This window comes from Crocodylus siamensis, chromosome 1 (assembly GCF_052110815.1).
Source record: "Crocodylus siamensis isolate JL-2025a chromosome 1, ASM5211081v1, whole genome shotgun sequence".
In the NCBI taxonomy this organism is placed as follows: Eukaryota; Metazoa; Chordata; order Crocodylia; family Crocodylidae; genus Crocodylus; species Crocodylus siamensis.
In genome coordinates, this window is record NC_143395.1 from 236397442 (window position 1) to 236422956 (window position 25515).

Sequence of the window (25515 nt, forward strand, 5' to 3'; positions counted from 1 at the left end):
TACAATTGGCAACAGCACTTTCCAGGCTCATCTACACAAAATATACTTCAAATGCCTAATTGACTCACTCTGCTTTTTTTCAAATCACTTCCCAAAATGCACTGCCTAAGACTGTGCCCATGACAAAACCCACTCTTTTAAAAACAATGAAAACTAAGTCCTGAGCCTGCTAATTTTAATATTTTCAATTACTTTTGCAGCACTTGTTGAAGTATCTTATTTGACTCTGTTCCAGATACAAATGACACCTGTATAGAATACTGTGTCCATAAATACTATTTAAATTTCTATGCAGACTATAATCTATGAGCCATTTTGTGTCATTTTTATGAAAAAAGACTACAGAGAAAAACAAATGATATTGGATTACATTCCAAATGTGAACCATATTTGAACATAAGCCTCCAGATGGGAAAGGTTAGGATTGTACATTAACCCTTTGAACTAGAGAGCCTCTTTGAAAGATTAAAGTTTGGCAGCAAATGAACCCACAAGTTTTTGAATTATTTTGCATTTAAATCATGGATTTCTTATTTTCATCCATCATTAACCTAATTGATCTAATTTAAACATGCAAATTGTGGCACTGAACTTCAATGTTCACAGATATTATTCTTTACTACTTTACGTATCTTCCTATGTTTCATTTGTTTCAAGCATTCATTAATCTTAAAATTTAAACAAGGCAATTTTTCTTATTAACTCAGTGTTTACATAATATTTCAGCAAAATAATTAGACTATGTTTTCATTCAGAATCCAATATGAATAGGTGGTTTTATACACACATACGTGCGCATACAAACACACACACGCGCGCCTATATATGCATACAAACACATGTCTTTGAACTCAAATTGCCTCTTTACCCTATAAAAAGATATCTTACTTAGGAAAATGGGAAACTGTCTCTTTTCAAAAGGTAAAATTAAATGCATCAGTCTCTGAACTACAAAAAACAACAAACCCATGACTGAAGTCACCAAATAGCCAGCTAACATTTTTAAAGTCTATTCCACATATTCCTATAAAGTTTCAATTGCCTAACTGTGCATTCAGATAAGACACAGGCCCTCTGGCCACGCATGCATGTGTACACACTTAATATGTTTTATATTGTTGTACAGGTTCATTACATATGACTTTTTTTTTTGTTAATTTATACAGGTGTTTTTTTTTTCTGATTCAAAACCAGTACAATCTACTGTTGTAGAACCCTAAGTGGGGTCTTGAAATCGACTGCCAAATCATTTAGTAACAATTAGGAATAATGAAACAACCTATTATATATATGAATGGGAAAAAATCTAAATGGAACTTAGGTGATAGCTTTAAACTTATCAAACTAACACCACATTGAAGATGAATGGTCTACCAATAAAAAAATTAATGGTCTCCCAATAAAAAAACCCCAAACCTAAAATTGCATCTGCAGACAGTTCTTTACTTACTACTTACTTAACATAACAGTGCTGGTGTTTGAGAAATGTGATCATCCTATAAACTTTAGTGCAGAAACCTTCATTCTGAGCTGAACTATTGATCACATCACAGCTGCTGTTTTGAAATGATTACAATTAGACCTGAAGTTTGAATAGTTTTGATTTAATGAAGCCTCTAAGAATTTTTGCTTCTCTTTAGATGGGCTTAGCCATCGAGCACATGCAGAACCTTGCATATTTGTTATATAGTAAATTACTGCAATGTCAAACAAACTTTTTATAACGGCAGTACTTTAACCACAATCATTTAATAATGGACCAGACAATTTTTTTAAAAGGTGAGAAAAATAGTAAAAAATAAAATGAAATGTTTATCACTTATAAGAAGGTTATGTAATAGTCAGCGGCAGATGGTCTGACAACAATCTTCTGAGCAATGCTATAGCAGCTATTAGTATTCTATTCTAGGCTTATCACTGACAGTAAGGGTCAGTAGAAAAATACCAGTGTCATGCCACAACTAACTCCCCACTGGACAAGCCTGAATTGAAATTATAGCCAAACCCTTTAGCAAGACAGCAAAACATTAGGGCAGCCCTGCACTGAACATATAAATGGAGAGATGAAATTCAAGTGAGAAGAAATATAATCTAGGGATGGATAAGTCTATAAAGTTTGGAGGGTTTGATTGATCAGTTCAACCAAAATGCTGGATGTTCATCCAACCATTATCCAAATCATCCTAATATCCGTAATCTGCAAAATACTTCTGGAAAACATATGAAAACTGGCACATTTTCTCCCTCAGGATCTGAGTGCTGATCATATTCTCCCTCAAGACATTCTACTTCTGGTCAGGTTATAAATAATACAGGGAATCCTATTTCTAAATATGCAGATCTAGACTTGGCCATAAAAAAACCAAAGCAGAAAAAAAGGCCTAAAAATATTAGTAGTAATATTAAAAGCGGGGGAGGGGGGGAAGGAGATCCTTAAGTTTTAGCTCTGCATTGCTTCAAGTATTAAGTAATGATTAAGGTTGGTTTGATTTTATGTGAACTGGTCTACCTCATTCCATGATAAATTAAATAGTTCAGGGAGAAATCAAAATGTAACCTAGATTGGTGACTATGTTCCTATACTTAATATTGTTTTTCAGTTTTAGCAAACTATTGTCTAAAGCTAGTGAATAAAGTGTGAAAGATCTTTCTATAGATCTCCCTGTGGGCTCATTAACAATGCCTGTCCAATATAGCCTCATCATAATGGTCAGGTTTAATTTGTCTCTATCATTCACTTGGTCTCAGTACAATCCTGTCATTTCAATTGTTCACATAACTTCTTTCTCACTGTTCTCTGTCTTGATGAAGTCACATCCATTTAGTTCATTCTGAAGGGAAATGAGCTTGAAACAGAGTCTAAACCTTAAACATAATTATAGAGCAGAAAAATCATAAAATAATAGAGTAATAACCAAAACAACAAGTTGACAATCTATGCAGACTTGATCCAGCCTGCAAAAAGATTTTATTTAGCCTTTAAGCAAGTTCATGTGAGCATGCACCATCTAATGGCCACCTCCATCAACTGCCACTTTTGACCCACCACCTCTGTCAAGTGTCCGCTCCAGCCCAAGAAGGACAGAGGCCATATACAGCCATTATGTTTCTCCTGGAAGAATTGCTATTCTGCTGGTAGAAGCTATGAACATACAAGTATTCATTCAATTTTTCCTGGGAGAAACATATTCCTTCTGGCAGAAAGATCTTCTATTTTTGCAAGAGTGAACACTTTTATAACTTTCCTTCTGTCCTGGATAGGGGGAGAGTGAAGCAGAGAGATAATGCTCCCTGCACTTCCAAAGACTGATGACTGCTAGTCCAGGAGGCAACTGGGGCAACCAGTCTGATGAATGGACAGGGCAGCTTTGTCCCACTTCTCCCTTCTCCTCCTAGACTAGGAGCTGCTGCTCTTCCCATCTTCCTCAAACTGGAGACTGCCTGGCTGAGTGAATGGGTTTGGGACTTTGCCTTGCTGCACTCTCTGCTCTGCTTCCAGTCTCCTGAGCTTTGCACACTATACCCTGAAACTGATGTACCATTGCCAGCTTAACCCAGGACACCAAAGAGCCCGCTGTCCCAAGTGTGCTTATCAGCACACCTGCTGAAGTAGCTACATTTCATCTATTTTGGGATTGAGTACAAATGGAGTGGGCATGGCGGTCTTCATTGTAACACTCTCATGTGTTGGTCTTTTCTATTGGCTGTTGACATTATGAATGCTTTAGAAAGCAGCATTAGTAGAGCACAAAAGTCACTGATGCAATTTTTTGTATTAAGGGTGCTTTTACAGATTACCTTTAAAATAGTTTAAATGCCTGGAATGTTATGCCATTACAAAGTTAGAGCAGTTTCAGAGCAGTCATGTGTTAAGGCTTAATGCCATCTCAGACCCACATAACTGTAACCTGCCAATAGAGGGCATGGCTAGCAGGGGCATGGATAGGACTTTATGCTGCCTCGGAGTAGGAGAGGAGTGGGAAGGGTGGTATGTAGCTCAGAGGCAGAGAAATGACCATGGGGGCTGTGGCTTCCCACAATCCTTAGCCAGCAGGATCCAACTGAAGTCCCAGGTGGGTGAGCAGGAAGTCTTTGGGGGAAAAAAAGGTTAGAAAACAAAAACAAAAACAAACCCAGCTGTTTAGACTGAACGGGCAGAGGAGTGAAGAGAAAGGAGTGAAAAAAGAACAAAAAAATAAAGGACCAACATTTTGCACATTTCACTGAATTTGGATCGGGCTGCAGGAGGAGTTGGATTAGTATCCATACCAGGACAGAGCGGAGATCCAGAAAACTCACTGTGCGGAGCTGAGACCCAACAAATTTGCCACATGCACACCACAGCGGAGCAGATCTGAGACCCAGAGGCCCCACTGCATACATGCTAAAGAAATGAAGTTAGTGTATTTATCTCCCCAGAGCAGACTAATAAAAAACATGGAATGACATGGGTAAAACCAATCAAAGAGAATCCTTACTAGAAGTGGCATAATTTAAAAATGTTTACAGGGTACTGAGCATGGGTTAACACCTTTTAACCAGTTGAATGTTCCTGCTTTAAATACTTTTATGATGGTTTTACATGTAACCTGTAACACCACCCTAATAGTACTCACTAATATCCTCATTTCTACAATATTATCATCCAAAATAGAAACTACTGCATACAACTACAGCTTGTCTGATGCAAAACTATCTCAAAGAACTACTGAATCTATTTAAAAGTACAAATGCTAGTCCTCTCTCTCCTCCTCCGCTAAACAAACTAACTGTCCAATCTGGTAGTCTTTCCTTTAAAAAAATCCCCAAAGACTTTCTTGAGAACTTTCCTTTATTGAGGATTGCAAACCTGAGATATAGAAAAAGGGTTGTATATTTCTAACTCTTTAAATGACTCAGTTTTATGTCTGCCTGCTAACTGTCCTAGGCAGAAGTTTCACTTTTTTCTGTCTATGAGTGAGAGTAGATATATATAAATATATATGTAGATATAGTACTTACAATGTATTTCTAGAACCTGCCTTGCTATCTGAGGTGTAGAGTTCAGGGACTCGTGGTCTACTCTGCAACTTACAACTGCACCATCGTCATTGCGATCTACTCGGAAATCCAGTGTGCTGCTAACAGTGAATGTCTTACGATTAGCATCCTCTTCTTTTAAATATTTTGCATCTGCAAGAAAAACAAATAATTTCAGATCCCTCGTTTTGAGGAAACACAGTATAGTATTTAGTACAATAGATACCAAGTCAGTTGTTAAAACTTACCGGTAGCTTAGCTGCTTAAAAACAAAATAAATTATATTGCTAGATATATTAGCATTATTCATCTGATCAAAGAACCAATACTCCTGTTTCTAGAGATATGTGCATATGTAGATAGGAGAAGCAATTTAAAAAAAAATCAACTAACAGATAAACTCTCAAGAGGAAATTCCTTTCCTCATTATCTCAAGTATATCTAGTTCTCCATATGATAAAAAGCTTCCTCTGCAGTCTATTAGTAGACTATAATCCTTCTTTTCTTAAATTCCCTTAAATATTAGAAATGTCACTCAAAGTAAAACTTTATAAGTCCATGCGTATAATTTTCCACAGATATGCAATACATTAAAGACATGCTATTCTGTAGTCATTATTAATCTGGTCAGATTAGGATGGCAACTACTTTATTTAGATTCTGTACTACAGTCTAGAGTGGATTAATTTAATCTATGAATTTAACTAAGGTAGAAATTGAGACGTTAATACCACTGGCCTGATTTCAAAGAAATGTGCTATACTAATTTGCAGATAAACCACATGCATTTTTAAAAATTATATATATATATATATAAAAAATGTTTTTTTCAGACTGTTTTCCTGTGCAAAATTAGCCTCTTGCTTTCTAGTACCTCCTGTCTAGTGGGGACCTATTCTCTGAGATACAGTGGACTTTCAGTTTCACAGGGATGTATTCTCAAGAGATGCTCACTATTAGGCAGGGCTGGGCTATTCATTAGAAAAGCCTTCTTATATGATGTATATTTAAGACAACTAGAATCAACAAATGAAGTGGGGGGGTTTCTGTACAGAAGTTAATGGGATAACCCATTAAAGTTCTCTTCAATTAGTTTTATTCTACACTCAACTATTAACACTGCTTCTTGCTTTCTTGCTTATTTTAGCAAAACAGGAGCTTGGAGAACAAACCATATTGATTTGTTATAATGAAGGCCTTAAAATTACTTTTTTTTTTAGAAAGGAATAAACTACTGAGATTGCATGTGTCCTCTGTGTCCCAATAAAGAGAAGGAAAATGCAAGAGGTTTCACTTTTACAAATTATACTAAAACCCATTAGGGAAGGGAAGATGACCTAAATAAAATTTCCATAAAAAGTCGATTTTAAAAAGCAAATCTAAAATGGCTTAAGCTACTTCTTTTTTTAATAGAAGTATCTGTGAAATCAGAGAGGTTCTATTTTTACTGATTCTAGATAACATGGGAATCCAAGTAGTTAAGAAATGCTAAATATTTAATTGTCTCTCCACCTTCAAAACAGTAAAAGAGGCTGTTGGTTACTAAGCATTAAACACATTTCAGTTTTTTGCTGAACTGACTATCAAAATTTGAGGATTAAAAAGCTGAGGGAAATATTAACCATAGCTAAACCAAGGTTATTTTATTCATAGAGGAATGGAACATCATGGACAATAAAACCCATACCCCTCCCCCTGCCCCAAATCATCCATAATTATACCATAAAGGCTGTGTGCCTAAGTTTAATGCTAAAGGTTATATATATAAAATTATCTAAATCTACTTTGATATTATATATATGGATTATTTTCAAAGGTATTGTTTACCCAGTAGATCCTAATAATGTCAGACAGGACAAAACACATCTGGACACTAAAGGCCTTGTTACACGGTAAGTTTATGCAGCTTCTGGAGCTCTTAACCCCTGGACTAGCTGCATATTGACACTTTTTAAGTGGCTTAAAATACTAGTTATTCAGCTTAAAGTTATACCACTCCAGGGCAGGATTATCTCCAAACCTGAGCTCTGAGGAAAAAAGGATCACGCTCCTTTTAGTTCAAGTGGTGCCCGGCCAGCTAGCCAGTGCCTGGCTAATCAGTGGGGTGCGCGGTGGCAGGTTGATTGGGATTGGGCCCCTCAGAGCAAGCAAGCTCCAAGGCTGCAGGCCTGGTGCTCTCTGGTCTCACTGAAAATGACACAATGACTGCACTGAGAGGCTGCCAGGTGAAGTCAGTTTCAGGTCAACAAGACCAGAAAACTCCAGGCAAGAATTTTGGTATTGTAGATCTGTGGCAGCTCTGTGCTGGGAGCAGAGCTACCTGGGCTTAAGCATCCCTGTTCTCATTGCGGAGCTGCTGTGACAGTTTCAGAGAGACCAGAATTGCAGTTGACACAGCGATAGGTCTGCTCTCTGCCCAGCGAAAGCAGCAAGGTCTGCTCCAAGTCCTACCCCTGCTCGCCAAATCTCTAATGGCAAGTCACAGCTGTGCAGTCAAGGCAGGTTTTTTGCTTTACTATGTGACTGCTCCACTAAGCCAAACAACACTAAGCTGATTAACATTTGTTCGGCTTATAGCATAACATCTAACAAGGCCCAAAGTTAAATCTACCTGACCTAATTCTGAAAACATTAGGTCCAGAATAAAGCAGTAAAACCATCTTAGTGTGTTGGTGTGGACAGGCTACTTAGTTCTGCTGCAAAGCAGTTTCACAGATAGCATGTACAGCTCACTTAGCTGCCTTGCACCATTGTAGACAATGATTTCAATGCAAAGAGGGCCTTTGGAAAATTAAACCATTTTTCATGTTCCTAAAATAGATTTAGAATCTTTATTTTAGACCTCCAGCTTTTTTTAAAAACCTTGAGCCTTAATTTTCATGTAAAACTAAGGCAATTAATGTATTATTACAAAAATAAGGCAAGGTAGATATGTACCTTTCCTCCTTTCTGCATGACTTCAGACTAACACAGCTAACTACTTATGCCTCATTAGGTAAGCCCTGTATATTTGTATCATCAGAAATTTCCCCCAAAAGGCCATATTTTCCTTCTATGTTATGTATACAAAGCAAAGTAACTATGCGACTATAATATGCATTAGTGTAAATATGCTAATTCATAGGGGGACAGAATAGAATATGGATAAAAACATCAGTGAAGATATTACTGTAGCACATATTAGTAATAAGTGCGATTAGTGATAAGAGTAATAAGAGGGTCTCTATAGAGCTTAAACTCTGGCTGGTTAGCACATTTTTGATGATGATGTATTTCTTTCTCTCTTTTTGTTCCTTCCTTTTATTTTCCTTACCTCTACCCATGCCCTCTTTCCCCTGCCCCCCCCGCCACATCCCCACACATTGGCTGAGTCTACGCAAGACACTGACTGTGCGGTCATTACTGTGCAGCCATTTAGTACTTGTATAAACACTGTATAAACAAGTACTTGTATAAACAAATACTAAATGACTGCACAGTAACTGGAGTTATTTCACAGCAGCATCGGTGAATAGCCTTTAGGTGATGCTAACTGCACAGCAGCTCATTACTACTACACGGTAACATTGTGTCATGCTTTGTGCCATACGATGCTAGTGCGCAGTAGTAATGCGCTACCATACAGTCAGCATCTCATGTAGATGCAGTCACACACAGGCCACACACAAGGATTTTTCAACCCTTTGAAAAATCATAATCATTTGATGAAGTGAAGTAGAAAGTCCAGAAAAAGTCCTCTGTTGAGACTAATATTTTTCCTGGAACTTGCCGCAAGCAATCTGTATACCTGCTCTGACTGGTTAACACTTTCTATATCTCATGATTGTGGACCTCAGAGGAGGTAAACGATAGAAACTTGTTAGATTTGTCATTTTTTGTTTTCTACTCTTTATAAAAGTGTATTGTTCTCACACACTTAAAAGTTATTTCTTCCTAATTGTATTAAGCAAAGCTGGTATCGTTGGCATCCACATATTTTTCACCAAATTTTACTATAACCTTGTATTGCAGTCTGAATAGGTATTATCCTTTCAGTTAGAGTTTTGTTAAGACAAATAGATTCTGAACTCCACACATACCTTTTTTAAAAAGAAATTTAAAAACAACAAAAACCCAACAAGCTATGTTACCATTTTTATTTTCACTACCCAACTTCACTAGAAAAACAGTAGAAAGACATTTCTGAAAGGTAAAAATATGCACTCAAAATGATATTTTCAAGCGTATAACAAGCCACATCACAAAAAGTCAGGTTATTTTTATTAAAATGAGTTATATTTACTTATATATCTGATTCCTTCAGGGTAGGGTAATGTAATGCTTCTTGGTAATGTAATCAACTGTTAGTTAAAATCAGCTTAACTTTGACCATGAATGAAGTAAAGATACAGTTGGAGAAGTTTTACTACATTTATGGCACTACTAGTGTGATATAAGTGCATTGAGTATGATACAATTGCACTGTAACAGCTTATATCAGTATTCTTTGATATTGCTATAGTTGCTACACCTGTCTATATCCTTAGTAAACTCGGCTTAGAAATGCTCTGATATTATCATCAAGTAGGTGGGAATAAAAAAGGACCAGAAAGTCTAGTTTCACAAAACTATGCAGATTTGATGCATATATCAGAGCCAGAACACTGAGTTGTAAAGCAGAGAATCTAATGATTCATAGTCTTTTCCATTATTAAGATTTAGTCTGTTAAATGGTTGTCTCTTACCAGATGATGTTTTATTTTATTTTATCTTTTGCTAATATAAATGCAACCACAATTCAAAGAGCCTTTTTTTCCTTTAGTGCTACTCTCAACGAAACTCATCATTCATATTCTTTTGCACCATGTATAATATACTGTAACACGGTTAGATTTACTGGTCCTAGGCAGGTGAACTCCTAACCTTTAATGTCAGTTGCATTAATGTATAATTTCATCTCTATTTTCTCAGATTTATCATTTCACCTTTTCCAGAGTATAAAAGCTAACCTAACTTCTGTTGATGTCACTGCAAATGGGTTAGGTTATTTTATTTCTAACCTTTGTGAAAATGGCAATGTGCTCTTCAAAAGACCTAGAAAACTAAACCAAATTTAGGATTTCCCTTCAGTTCTGTCTCCATCATTTACTGGTTTTCCTCACTTGCATCATTTTCCTCATTCATCTATTGGATTTTCTTTATTATGTCCAACCTTTAGGACACTGTCCAGAAAATGGCCAAATTCTCCATACTCTCTGCTTTTCTGCTTCTACATTGCAGCTAAAACAGTAAGGCAGAATCACCACAAAAAAATCTTATAAAATATGATGTTTAAAGAGCCATCTGGTGAGACATGTGGCCCTTGCTGTTATGCCTGTTAAAACCAGTTGCTCATTTAGGATACTGATGCTACCTACAGTTATTTTTCATCTTTAGATAGCTTGCATGCACTCAATTTGTCATCTCTTTTGGATGACAGCTTTGCTGGAATAATCTACCATGTATGTTATTTACACTGTTAAATTTTGCCTTTTAATTATATTTGACAAGGTGCTACTTTTTATTTGGCATCCTTAAACAGCCTGCAAACTGAAAGGCCCCATTTTCTGTCTCTCTGCTTTCCATGTGGGCCAAAGAAACTCAGGTATATTTCAACTGATTTGAGCTGAAAGTCCCTATCTCTTTCCAGTATACCTTTCTGATTTTGAATTCGAAAGCTCTCAAGACAGGTATATTAAAAATAGATTTCTGTATCAACTACAGTCTCTTTAACTTATTAATTCTGTATCACAGTCTTTATTTTATTATATATTATTCAATAGGATGCTATACAAAGGTGAATGTTTTCTCTTATTGTTAACAGTAACTTTGCTTGAACTACCTTCTTGATTTGCCAAAAAACTCCATAATTCCAGACTAGTGGATAAAAAAGAGGGATACAAAAAGAATGTATCCAACATAGAAATAGTAGAATTCCGATAACTTATTAATCTCATCTTTTAACACCCAAGATAAACAAGACAGTAACACATATCAGTCTATTCAATTGTAAGCATGCAAAAGCAGATCAATCAGCAACATATCTCAGATGGTGACACAGGCCTGGTGGTAAAGATTGTTTCAATTAAAGACAATATTCCTACAGCAATCCCTCACAGGTGAGAATGACTGTCTTATCTGTGTGTCTGAAGATGACCGATGAGGCCTATTCTGGATTGACAGACTCAACTACAGCTTGGACATGTGTTTCCATGAGGGCGCTGGATGGCATTGGATTCTTGATTTGATCCATGACATTCTGTTTCTGCTTTTTCTCCTACTTTTCAATTTTCTGTTGCTGTCATGAGGTTTCAAAGTACTGAGATCCCTGCAGCAGACTCTTCCTCTATTGGGGAGCTCCTGGATGATAGTTTCCTGTAAATTGGCATTAATGTTTGATTTTTTCAAGCTGGCCTTGAGGACATCCCTGAAGAGCTTCCAGATGATATGGTTGGCCTAATGAAGTTGATGTCAGATGATCACCGCCTCAATACTTATGGTGTTTGTTTGCAAAGGGGATGCTAATGTTGGTGCATCTTTCCTCCACTGGATTTGGAAGATCTTCCACAGGCAGTGTTGACAGTAATTCTTCTGCACCTTTAGATGCCTCCTGTATGCTATCCATGTCTCAGCTGCACGTACAGAAAGGTGGGGCTCATGACTGCTTGATAAATCAGGAGCTTGGTTTTGGATCTGATGTCATGATCTTCAAACACATGTTTTGTCCAGTATCTGAAAACTGCACTTGCAAATTTTGTGGCAAAGTTAGATTTCTTTGATGTCAGCCTGCTGCAAGGGATGGCTTCCAAGGTATGGGAAATACTCAATGTTCTCCAGTCTCACTGGAATTTAGTCTTCTCAATGTTAAGTGTGAGTTCCATTTTCTGGTAAAGAGGTTGATGCTTGCCTGAAGGTCTGCTTCCAAGTCAGAACATACTACAGTATCATCAGAGAACTGGAGCTCAGTGACAGAGGTCATGATGGTATTAGTTTTGGCTTGGAGTTGGCTGAGGTTAAACAGCTCACCATCCATTCAGTAGCGTAGCTCCACTCCAGCTAGTCTGATGTAGCACTGTGGCAAGGAATACTAGGAAGAGTGTTGGAGCAATAACACAGCTTTGCTTAGCTCCTGTTTTAAACTCAAAGGGATCTGTGATAGATCCATTACTGAGAGCCATTTCTTGCATACCATTCTGCATGCAGAGAATGGTGACAAATTTAGTGGGCATCCATACCTCAGAAGGATCCTCCACAACACTTCTTGGCTGACAGAGTCAAAAGCTTTCATGGAGGTCAAAGAAGGCCATGCAGACAGGCTTATGTTGTTCCCAGCGTTTTGCCTGCTGCTAGTGAGCTGTGAAGATTGTGTCAGTTCTGCCTCTTGATACCCTATACCCACAATGAGATTCTGGAAGGAGCTCTTTAGCAATTGGAAGAAGCTGGTTCAGGAGGGTTCACAATGATCTTTCCTGTGGTGGACAGCAAAGTGATCCCTCTGTAATTTCCAGTTGGACTGCTCTGCTTTCTTGGAGCCTGTCATAATCATGGGGTCCCTGAGGTCATCTAGGATTTCCTCATCATTCCAGATCCTTAAGATGAGGGCAACAAGCTCTGATGTTGAGCTCTTCTCTCGCTGTTTGAAGTTTTCCTTGGGGATTCCATCCACTCCAGATGCCTTATGATTCTTCATCTGCTCGATGGCTTTCCTCACTTCATCTAGTTTTGGAGATTCTCAGATCATCTCTGACTGGGTGTTGTGGTATGGATTTGAGAACACTTTCATCAGTAAGAGTCTTGATTGAGAAGGTCTTCAAAATTCTCCTTCCAATGTGCCTTGATGACTCCCCCTTCCTTGATCAGGTCTCCTCCATCTTTATATATTAATGGGATTGGTCCCTGAGTGCTAGGACTGTAGATGGCTTTGGTGGCACTGAAGAAACTGAAGATATTGTGGATGTCAGTGAGATGTTGAATTTCCATGACATTCTCTTTCCACCATTTTTTCTTCATATCAGAGGTCCTCATTTGGATCTCTGCCTTGACTTGGTGGAGATTCAATTTCTTTCATTTGGAGTTAGTGTCATTTTGTCAAGCTAAAAAGGCCTTAAGCTTGTGATCAATCACCTCTGGGATCTTCTAGATAGTATCATCAAGCCAGTCTTGATGTTTTCTGATGGAGAATCCAAGTGTCTCTTCACAGCCACTGCTGAGGGTAGTCCTGAGGAGGGAACCACACTTACTCCCATTATTGGTGATAGGAACTCCCCAGTTTTTTGCTGAGGCACTGTGGAACAGGTCTTGTTTGCTTTGGTCCTTGAGTCCTTTAACGTTGATCTTCCATCAGCATTGCTTCTGCTGGAGTTGTTGTTTGGGAAACAGTTTGAGTGAAATACTGAGTGGATGAATCGGTGATCAGTCCAGCTATCATCAACTCCTACCAGAACTCAGGTGATGTGGGCATGTTTGCAATCCCAGGCATGGACAATGACATAGTCAATCAGGTGCCAATGCTTAGATTGTGGGTGTTGCCATGATGTCTTGTGCCTGCTTTCCTGTGGAACAGGGTGTTGCTGATGGTGAGTCCATGTTCCATGTAGTTGCTCAAGAGGAGGATGTCACTGAAGTTGACTTTTCCTACTGCTTCTTTGCCTATTGCTCTGTTCCAGAGATTAGAGTCCCTTCTAACTCTGGCATTGAAATTAACAAGAAGAATTAGTCTGTTTCCCTCCAGAAAATCAAAAAGGACTTAGTCAAGGCTCGTACAGAATTCCCCCTTGTTTTGATTGGTGGTGTCCAGAGTTGGGGCATAGGTGCTGATGCTAGTGGCACATTGGCTCCCTGCCAGTTTAAGATAGAGAGTTGTGAAGTGCTCATTAAATTCCAACAGGGAACTCATTGGGTTGTGTTATGAATTCATTCTTAATGGCAAAACCAACTCTGTGAAGTTGGCATTCTCCTTCCTGTTTACCCTTCCAGAAGAAGGTACAGCCACATACATGTTCTTCGAGTTTCCCATCTGCCACTTGCCAGATCTCCCTCAGTGCATCTACATAGATTTTGTGTCAATTGAGCTCTAGGGCCATAATTACAATGCAGCACTCTGGGAATTCACTATTAGGGTTGTCCATGAGGGTCCTGATGTTCCAGGTATTGAAAACGATGGTGTGTCTTTACTGGTATTTTTTGCCATAATAAAGGTGGTCCCATTAGATGCAGTTATGCAGTTAGGAAGAAGGTAGACAGGCTAAGTTTAGGGAACCTTTTCTATTCCTTGCTCCATGTAGGGTGAGCAGAGCAGATCCTGAAAAGGGCTGCTCTGCTCACAATATTATGTATAAACTGCCACAAGTCCAGTTTAATTAAAAATTATAATGTATAACATTTTGGGGAAAAAAAATCACAATTCAAATTATTTTAATCGGTTCTTCCAGATTTAACTGATTTTTGAACACTCAGAGAAAGACCACCTTCTTAAAGAAATTAATGAAAAATACAATTCCACACAATTCTGAACCCCACTAAATGCCTGTTTCAATAATGTTAAGACCTAATTATATTAAAATTATTTTCAATACCTTTAACTTCTTTATCATTCTTAAACCATCTAATATCAGCTGCTGGTTTACTGCCAGATGTCTTGCAGGTTAACTGCATCCTCTCTCCTTCCATAACTGGTGAAGCAAATCCAGTAATTTGTGGCTTCTCAGGAACACCTAATAAACATACAAACAAAAGATACAACATGTATCACTATAGGCATCTGTCCAGAATTCTCTGTGAAATCTCAGCCAATTTTCAAAAGAATTTAAGCACTACACGTACACTACAGTCATTAACAGCTTCTTTTATTCACTTTCTGAGTGTTATACTTCTCAACAATGAGGGTCATTGATTCTATTTTCTAGTTTAGCTGTACTATACTAGATTATAAGAGAAGGAAAAAATATTTTGTATTTCAACTTAAAATTAACTCAGTTCACTTTATACTTTATGTTCACATTCAGAGTGACTTCCTGCAGCTAGATCTAAACTGGTTTCAGTGTATTAAGACAAGTTTGGGTGGACAGCCAAGTTTGGTAGGCCATGTAAGGGAACGCTGTTGTTAGAATATATCAAAGCCAAGACCAGAAGCCAAAGTCATCCAGGGTGGGTCAGGCTGGAGCTGGGCCACCACTGCTCCAGAGCCAGTGCAGAGGTGCAGCAGAGCAGAGCAGCATAAAATCAGTAGCAAGGGAGTGGTGTGGGGAGGAGGGTAGGGAGGCACAGAATAGGGGTCAAGCACAGGCAGAGGGGTCAAGGAGGAATGAAATGAATGGGTCAAGCCATTTTCCCCACTGTTGTATTCCATGCTACAGCAGTGGGGAGACAAATCTAAGATGAATCCCCACCCCCAATAATTAGTTTTCATACATGGAAAATTTTAACAAATTTAAAATGTTAAATTCTAAGTCATCTTGGATTTGACTAAATATGGTAATAACAACAACAACAAGCCTCATCCAAAGTCTACTGAATTTGAGTAATCTTCCCTTTAAGCACTGAAGTTTGGATCAGGTCATAGGACAAAAATATTAATTACTATTCAATTCTGGCAAGGATTTTTGCAGCACAGACATACATTTTAAACAAAAAAGTGTTTCAGTTCATATACAGATAGTTCACAGATAGTTTTGCTGGATAAAGGGCTCAGTTATAACAATTCAGACTATGGCTGCATCTTCCAGTTTGGCTCCTTTAATTCTCCAATGGTAACTGACAAATAAATTGCAGCCAACAACAGCAGCAGCAACACAAAATCCTTAAGGAGACGCAATAGAATCTATTAGACTGAAAGTCTAAAATAAATGTATTCCTTTTCAGGGTCATGAAATAGCATCTAATAATAATACCTCTGTATTAAAATCTAATCCAAATCAGACCATTGAATGAAAAGATGAATAATATACAGACATATTCTCTATATGAATAAGAAAGATGCCACAAATTACAGAGTTTTAGTCTCATAATTGAACATTTTTAGAGTTTGAAAAACAAATTATATAAAACTACAGAGACTGATGCTTCTTAAGCATTAGCTTTCCTTCTGTTTAAAGGAAAACAGATTGTTTGCCACCCTAATTAGCAGCTATTGGAGCAAGTATTAATTGAATGTCAATTTATCTTTATCTTTTCCTTTCTTTTTAATATTTGGACCTTTGGAATATTTTGTATCTCTGCCTTGCTGCCATGTAATAAGTTGAATTTTAAGTTGAATCTATTCTTTAGATTATAAGATAGCTCTCTATGGACAAAAAAAATAACCTTAGTCAGTTGTTATCCTCAAATACTCTACTCTGAGTGGATATTTTTGTCCTTAATGGCAAACTTGTGAAGATTTTTGTAAAGTAGTCTCAGTGGGACTACTGTGAGACATAATTCATATCCTATGAACAAAGCCAATTCACTGGCTGGATTAATGCTAATATTACCAGCACCAAGAAATCATTGCATTAGCCCTTTTAAATTCAACTGCCTGCCTTTCTAAATGTAAAAAACAAAACAAGAGAGAGAGGAAAAAAAATGAGTCAAGTTCAGGGACAAAAAAAAATCAATCTCGAAAATCATATAACCTGTTAGGTACGCAGGTGTGTTTCAATGAACTATAGCAATTTCAGCTGATTGGGCTACTGACATTCATAGAATCACATAAAGCTTGGAGCTGAAACTTTATTTCCTAGGCATCTCTATGAATCTATTGCTTTTCCGTGTGTCTTTCTAACCTTTGGGGAAAACAGCAGAGCATTTAGAGGATGAAGCATAAAAGAAGCCCACAGAAATACACACTTTGTAGAGGAAAAAAGGAGAGTGGAATGAGTCCAAAAAATGCATAGGTAAGGAAAAACTATAAGGCTCTAAAGCCCTTTTTGATTTCACGCTCTCTGGTTTTGTTCCCTTTGCCCTGTACAGTATATTGTTCAGAGATGAACACATGAATCCTGTTAACCCCTTTGCTGCTTGGGATGTACAGGTTATGCACATCTTAAAAAGCCCTCATAGGCTAAGTACAGACATTCAAAACGTCCAAGGTGGAATTGAGCCAATCTACGCAGGCTTCTCTCAGCTGTGTAAACTGGATTGGGAGTGAAGGGAACTCGCATTCACTCTTTAGTTGGGGGAGGTGAGAGATGCTTGTAGTGGCCGAGGCCAGAAAGCTGGGCATGCTATCAAATACTTCCCAGCGTGCTAGAGATTCCTGAGGGCAGACATGTAGCTCAGTGGCTGCACCATCCCATACTGGCTGTCAGACACACGTTTCCCCCTGCTGCCCTGTCATCTGTCAGGCAGCTGGCAGCTGCGGGTAGCTAGTGGAGGGAGGCATGGTTGCCCCGTTCCGTAGCATGGCAGTCTCTGGGCTTTGTCCAGGGTGGGGTCACCGGGGTCAACCTTATGCAGGACAGAGGTATGGGCGGAAGAGCAGGACTCTTGAGCTGCTCAAAGTGGGGGGATGCTAGTGGTGCACCCCACATTCCCAGCCAGGTTGGTGGGGCACAGAGTGTCTCTGCTCTATCCCAAGCCCTGGGATCATGCCCCAAAGGACTCACAGGATCCCACGCCTCCTTCCTCCACCCTCCATCCCCCCACCGAGTCAACACTGAATTCCCTGCTGAAGCCACATCTCTTCAGACACAGGCTCTGATCCCTGGAGGTGGGAGGGGGGTGGGGGGAAGACCTAGGGGGCAGCCATGCCCTTGCAGCTGCAGAGGAGTGGCTTAAGTCAGGAAGTGGGTGCTGGCTCTGGGGATGGCAAATGCCCAGCTAACCCAGCTGGGAATGTGGGGTGTACTGTTGGCACTCCTTCCCCCCATCACTTTGTGAGCCCCCTGCCTCTATTCTGCCTCCGGCTGACAAACAGAGAGCTTGTGGGTCAGGCCAACTAGTTGCTCAGCCAGTTGCCGCAGCTCCATGTCAGAGGTGGTTAGTTGGGACAGGCAACTGGGATACTGGTGGAGGACGACTTACCTTGATTCACGAGCAGACCTGGAATGGAGGTTCAATAGCACCATCTAACCTAAATCAAATAAGGCTGATACTGTATTTATCCAGGTCTATCTTAGACAGGGATACGCTATTTTTAAAATGGTCTATTTGTCCCAACCTTCTGTTTTGTTACAGATATAAACTAGTTTCCAAATCACCTAAACCTGAAAAAGTGTCATGTCTACACCTGGCCATAAGGTGCATTTTTGTGTGCTTTATATTTCATGATCTTACCACAGCTAATAAGGGACTTGTTACCTTCAGGCTGGCTTTAGGCAAACAGTCTTCAAAAAAAGCATTAGTAGATTTTTAATATGCATTGTCTGAAAAGTTTTCTGAAAATGTCCCCTTAAAGTATTTATTGAAGCTAGAGAAATCTTAGTCCTCATCTCTCCAACTGTTTCCACTTTTGTATTCAAAACAAGTTAGACTTACCCAAAACAGTAAGAAAAGCCTTGGAAGTTTTGACAGGCATTGTAAATAAAGAACAGGTGTACTGCCCTTCATCCGACAGAGACACATCACTGACGCTGATGCTCAGTTCATGCCATGAAGCTCTAACCAGCTCAATTCTGTTGTCCCTCAGGGCTGGAAAACAAATGTACATGTTAAAGCTATAACATATTATGTTAGCATGATATGGTATATTACACAATAGACTGTATTTAGCAATCAAACAAACTTCTAAAAATTATAAACCTACTAGACATAGGTTCAGGCCAGGTTTCAGGATATGCTCAAATTAGTTGAAAATGATAAATAATGAAGATGATGTAAAGTTTTACCAATTTAACAAGCCAATTAGGTGAGAGCCAACCTCATTTGCCTTTTGGTCTTTGAAATAAATAACTGTGTATTTTACCAAATCATACTAATGAAATTCTGTATTTTATCATCTGAACCAGAACATGTATGTGTTACATCATGGTAGATCCATGTAGTCAGCCACAAATTTTGTTTTTTTCTCCCAGAAGCAGAAATTCCCATGCTAGTCCTTTGCAATTGTTTGATGTATTCTAGCCTTATGATAGCCTTACCTTTCCTTTCTTCCCCAAAGTATTTTATTTTGAATATACATGTTTGGATCCCATTTTAAACTTCTATTCTCTTTTAAGAAACCCTATTTCTCCTAAAGCTTTTTGGTCATATACTGCTTTCTTGAAAATGTTTTTTACTGTATTTACTCAGATATAAGACAAGGATTTTCCCCCAGTCAGCATGAGTGGAAAAAAGGCTCCTCATCTCACAATTGCATACAAATAAACCGTATTCAATATTTTGCCTATAATTAAACCATTGCCAAAAGTAGCATGTGCTTAGTAATGAAATCAACTATGAAGTTGTTAAAAATGCAGCCAACACTGAGCATGACTATAAAACACAAGATGCATAATGGGCAAACATACTGATGGGAATCTACTACAAAGATACATTAGGGCAGCCCATCTAGATATGTAGTAATGTCCATTGAGCACAGTCTCCCTCAGTACAGACTCTTGTTCAAGTCATGGAAAGCTACTACATTTAATACTTTTAAAGTTCTTTCTCATACCCACAGCTGATTTATGCTTTTCTTTCCGATTTCCAATGATTCATGTTTCTTCACCAGCCCTAAATGTCTGGCAAACATCACCAAAGGGAGTCCCAAACAGTTCACTGAGCATCCCTTCTGTTGCCTGCCCCCCCCCTCAGCCTGTTACATATGATGAGTGTGGCCCCACTCCCCAGGAGGTGTAACTGGACCATGTTGCCCTGCATCTCATCTGCATATACATTTTTGGAAGATCCCAGGACTTGTGATAAAAATACCTGGTTCCAGTCATAAGTGCTGGGCTAATTAGTACATGAATCCTTTGTAGGGGTGGTATCTAGAGTACACATATATACTGAGCAATGTCAAGCTGTGGAGTCACCATGGCTTGAAATGCTGTTGACTCTGCTGGGACCCAGCCCCATGAACTAGATGATAAATCATGAGCCTTTAGGTATTGGACTAACAACATGCATAGTTTGTACTCTATATAAGAAGGTATTAAAGTACTGCTTAAAAGTATGTTTGCAGAATACCTGTGTTAAAGCTTGTATAAGTTAAAAAAAAAGATAGATGTATCAATTTATCCATCTGTATTTTCAAATTTGCTCCTCTCTTCTGTATTCTCAGGGAGAGCAGGGTCTGACAGCAGAGTGGGGAAGAGGCTGCAGGGAGAAGAAGTTGAGGGGGGCAGAGGGCAGGCAGGCTACATAACACCTCCCCCCACCTGATTTATTTTCCTTGCTGTACCAGGGGGAAAGGGACGCATTCAAGGTAAACCTCCAATAATTAGATTCTATACCTGGAAAATTATATCAAATTTATAACTGTTCCATATATAGAATCTAATTATTGGGGGCTCTCCTAATAATCAGGATCATCTTATATCCAAGTAAGATATGTTATATCTATTAATACTCAGATTGGCTTGGAATGTCAGCTTTCCCAAGCATTTTAAGAGCATATGAAATCATAGATTTCATAGACATTAGGGCTGGAAGGGACCTTGGAAAATCATCAAGTCCAGCCCTCTGCCCCAGGGGCAGGAAGTCAGCTGGGGTCATAGGATCCCAGCAAGATAAGCATCCAAATATCTTTTGAAGGTGCTCAATGTAGGTGCTTAAACCACCTCCAATGGCAGGCTATTCCAGACCTTGGGGGCTCAGACAGTAAAGAAATTCTTCCTTATGTCTAGCCTGAAACGGTCTTGCTGGAGTTTATAACCATTCAACCTTGTCATCCCTTGGGGCGCTTTGGTGAACAATCATTCCCCCAGATCCTGGTGAATACCCCTGATAAACTTATAGGTGGCCACCAGATCACCCCGGAGCCTGCGCTTTTCCAGCCTAAAAAGCCCCATAGCCTGTTGTCATAAGGTCTGTTTTCCTGACCTCTGATCATGTGCATGGCTCTCCTCTGGACTCTCTCAAGCTTCTTCACATCCTTTTTGAATTGTGGAGCCCAAAACTGGACACAGTACTCCAGCTGCAGCCTCACCAAGGCCGAGTACAATGGGAGAATGACGTCCCAGGATTTGCTTGAGAAGCATCTATGGATGCAAGCCAGCATTTTGCTCACTTCACTAGCTGCAGCATCACATTGAAGGCTCATGTTCATCTTGTGGTCAATCATGACCCCCAAGTCCTTTTCATCTGTAGTGCTAGTCAGCGTATCAAAAGGATGTTATAGGGCATTTGTAGACGACACTTTAAAGTGGGTTTAAAATGGGTTAAATGCCTTTTGCACCACTTTAATGTCATTGCTGTTTGCACATTCAGCAGTGTATTGTGCGTTAATTCAGGCTGCTGTAGCACATTCAGCCACGTAACACACCTTAAATGACTTTGGGATGCAGCAAGTGACTTTGTCATGCTGCAAAGTAAAAAAACTCCAAGGAGTTTCAGTTTCCTACCCAATAGCCGTGGAGGGAAGCACCAGTCTCCATGTGGCTCAGGGGCTGTGCAGGCAGCCCACGCAGGCAGCCCAGCAGCAACCCAGGAAGACAGGCTCCACAGAAGGAAAAAAAAAGGGATGACCCTGATCTCCGCCCCCTGAGTCTGCCTCCCTGCCTGAGCTTCACGCAGATCCGGTGCTTCCCTCCACAGCCACAGTGCCCCTCAGGACTCCCTGAGCTGTGTGCCTGTGGGCAGGTGCTGCCTGGGGGTGGGGCTGCCGCTACCGCAGAGAGAAGCATCACCCCCCCACTGTGCAGCTCAGAGACTGCTCTGCCCACTAGCAGCTTGCTCTCCCCTCCCTGCTGCTGGAGAGGCAGGTAAGGATTGGGCTCCGACATGGATGTACACAACATGAGGGTTTACTTCACCCTAAATTGAAGCGGTGTTCATAAAAACCTTTAATTTAGGGAGAATTAAACCCCTGTGTCATGTACAAATGCCCATAGGCTCTACATATTCATTCTTCAGTTATAAAATGTGAATTCTGGTTCCACCAATTTTTTACCTTCTTACTTTACTGAGGTCATACAAGTTTTCTGAAAGTCAAAGCACACATGAAAATAGTGATTTGGGCATTCTTTGATTGCTGGAGATAATCAGGGAATGCAAGCATTGTCTTGGACTTCAAACTCCTTTTTTTGGAAGGGGCCTGTGACTCCACTGTGACACCCAAGTTAGAATTTAATTATAATGAATAATTACTTAACCAATGATAAAAATGAAAATTTCTCATAGCCCTTCGGTTGCTACACTTGGATGTTCTAAAATCCTTGCAAAACTATCAACATGCTGCTGTGGGAGCCTAAGACAGGTCTGCATCAAACTAGGCAACTCCAACAGACACATTTCTTGCAGGCAAATTGCCACTAGAATCTCCTTGCCTTCCAGGGATACCTCTCTGAGCTTCTTTGCACTGGCTAGAAGCTGGATTTATGGGTGGTTTCAGGGTAGGTCAGCTAAAGCTTGATACAGTCTTCCAAAGGCTTAAAGGTAAGAACTCCAAGCAGACCTCATAGTCACATATGCCATTAGCTGCTTCAAGGTATAGTAAATAGTGATTGTGACTATGCATGACAGACATCTTCCAGTCTCATTTGAGACACCATTTTAAACTGCTGGTCAGCTTCTGACATCCTACAATAGTAAATACAGATGATCTTGCTGGATGACAAAGGGCGAATATAAGTAACATAAAAAGAAATATGATTAAAACCAGATAAGACAAAAAGCAATAAAAAACCACAGGTACACTGACATACTATAGCTGAACACATAAGTCCCTCTCATATCAGCAGACAAAAAAGAAATGTGATGATTATAGGTCAACATTTCTTATAGTAGTTAAGCTTATACTACTCTTTAAGAAGATAATTTCTTAGCCATTAAACTATCTTTGGAATTTCCAATTCTAGTCACATGCTTACAGTGCAGACTTAATAGTAGAACTCTATTATATGGAACTGTATTATATGTTACTGACCTCCAGAGAAAAAGATTATTTACCAAATGAACCACTGTCTCTAAATGGTTTAACTACTACACAGTTACATAATTTGGATGAATGCCCTATGTAATAAAATATTTAAAGATTACCTGGAAAATGTCATCATGTTTTGCTCTCTTTTAACCAGAATTATTTGAATATTTAATACAGTATAGTAAATAATACAATAAATTGATATAATTTGAAAATGCCTCATTACTCCCTAATGTATCATGATTGTGGAGCAAAATGTGCCTCCAATAGAGCTTTATGTATCTGCTACAGTATTTCCCTATAGACACATCAATGTTCAAGAAGAATTTTATACACTTGAAACAACACTTATGTATTCTATTGAAGCACAAAAGGTTTATGAAAGATGCCTGTAGCAAAGCAGTTCTATTATTAAAGAAGGTAAAACCCCCCATCTTTTTAAATAGTAACCACCACCATCACTACCCACAACCCCCTCTTCCTTTGGTTTCTTTTCCTTTTAAACAATCGTACAACATAAAAACAACTAAATCAATTTTCCAGAAAATTGGTAAAAACAAGTACTACTCAGGAATCAAGATATGATACACCAAGCTTCAGGCTGGAGTGAATTTTTACTGAAACCATGGAGAATAGGTCTTTATAATGGAAACACTAGCAGATCCATATCAACAATACTAAAAATGGCACCCATTTAATGGTCATTTGAAAGAAGTTTGTCAGTGCCTGTTGTCCAAAGTGCTAAAAATCTAAACTATAATTATAGCTTTGTTTTCTTTCCTGTTGAAATAACTCCTAACAATACCTTGCTTCTTCTTTTCTTTATAATGGGATTAGTCTGCAACCAGGCCCAACCTTAGGGAAAATTGTGTCCTGGGTGAACTTGCATTTTGGTGCCCCCTCCTGGTACTCCCCTTCCCCCACCAGCACCTCTCCCTTGGATCCCTCCTGGAAAAGAGCAGCAGTCCCAAGTAGAAGGTGCTGGCAGCAGTGGCCAGCCAGCCAGAATGTCTTCCCTTCAGCTCAGAGCCCAGCAAGAAGTATTTGAGGCCCATGGAGGTGGTTCTGAATGCGCAGGAGAGCAGGAGGCAGCTGGAGAACATGGCACAGGTTCCCCAATTTCCCCACTTGATCCTTCACCATTTCCCTGCCCCTGCTGACCACTCCCTGTCAGCCTTGCCTCTGCCACCCTTCACTGCCAGCTCATCCTCATCCTCCCATGTACTTCCCAGAGAGGCAACCACCATGTGCTGCCCAGACATAGTGATGAAGGTGCCAGGGAAGTGCCTCCACTATGCAGGCAGCTGCCAGCTGCAAAGAGCCAGGCCAGGCCAGGCCAAGCACTATCCCATATATGTTCCTCATTTCTGCCTGGTCTGATACGGCCACCTCCTCTCCTCTGCCCACCTGTCCTTTTTGGCACAGCTCCTCACCACTGCTGCTGGAAAGCAACCACCCTGCTGCTACTGGAGACAGAGGGACAAGAGAAAGCCACGTGGCTCTGGTGGGAAGGAGGCTCACAGTCTCCAGAGATGGGAGGGAGGGAGCGAGAAGGGAGGACCCCCCCGCTCCACCACCCAGTGCCCCAGCCCCAGGGTCTCCTGGCCAGTTTGGCAGCAGGGCTGCCTTGGTAAAGGGGTGGCAGAGTTACAGTAAGAGAGTGAGTGAGTGTGTGTGTGGTGGCCCACTGACCATAGCACCCTGGGTGGTCACCTGCATCACCTACCCCTAAGGCTGGTTCTGTCTATGGTACAGTTATTGTTACTATGTAAATAAGATTCCACCTAAATGTTAGTCTTGTCAAGGCCTTGTCTTGGAATTTATTCCTTCATTGCTTTGGGATAATACTAATCATTTTCAACATATATTTTTAAAAAAATCAATCACTCTTGGAGCTTCTTTTTTGTGGAATGATATGCCCATCACAGAATGTATATACGTTCTCCCATTTAATGAAGTAACTGAAATTCACAGCAGATAAAATATGGGCTTAGTGGAATTTTGCATGCATGTGAAACCTGGTATGATATAAGGGACTGGCTTTATTTGAACTCAGACTTCTACTGAATTTTCAATTCAATTTTCAATATACTCCTACAGTAATAAAATAGCCCAGGATCTCTTCGGGTATTAACAAGAGTCACTAACCTAGTATCTAAAGCATCTGTTTTATACTGCAAAGATATAGCAGCATGTTGTAGTCTAGGGCAGCAATTCTTCCCTCTAGATTATTTTTAAAAGTGTCATATTAATAGCTGAATCAGTATGTTCTACTTAATTTATAACCATTATTATTTACTATTTGTATTGTGGCCGTGCTGAAGTGGTCCAGCCCCAGTGTGTTTTTATGCTGAGGTACAAACAAAAGAAAAAGATGCTTTCCATCCTGCAGAGTTCACACAATCCATGCAAAAAACAAACAAAAAAATAAATTCCTTAATTTTCATGATACCATTTCTCTTTCTTGTTGTCTGTATCTGATGTTTTTTTTAACATCT

At 39.5% G+C, this 25515-nt stretch overlaps 1 protein-coding gene across 2 annotated transcripts in view; it reads right to left on the reverse strand.

The window, feature by feature from the left end:
* The window catches only part of CADM2 (cell adhesion molecule 2), a 1086729-nt gene that overhangs the window by 172069 nt on the left and 889145 nt on the right, over nucleotides 1-25515 (reverse strand). For both annotated transcript variants that reach the window (XM_090059684.1, XM_090059675.1), the window contains exons 3-5: nucleotides 18490-18642; nucleotides 14613-14750; nucleotides 5002-5172 (exon numbers count right to left, since the gene is read on the reverse strand). In XM_090059684.1, the coding sequence (XP_089915810.1) occupies nucleotides 5002-5172; nucleotides 14613-14750; nucleotides 18490-18642 (462 nt within the window). The remainder of the gene's footprint in view (nucleotides 1-5001; nucleotides 5173-14612; nucleotides 14751-18489; nucleotides 18643-25515) is intronic.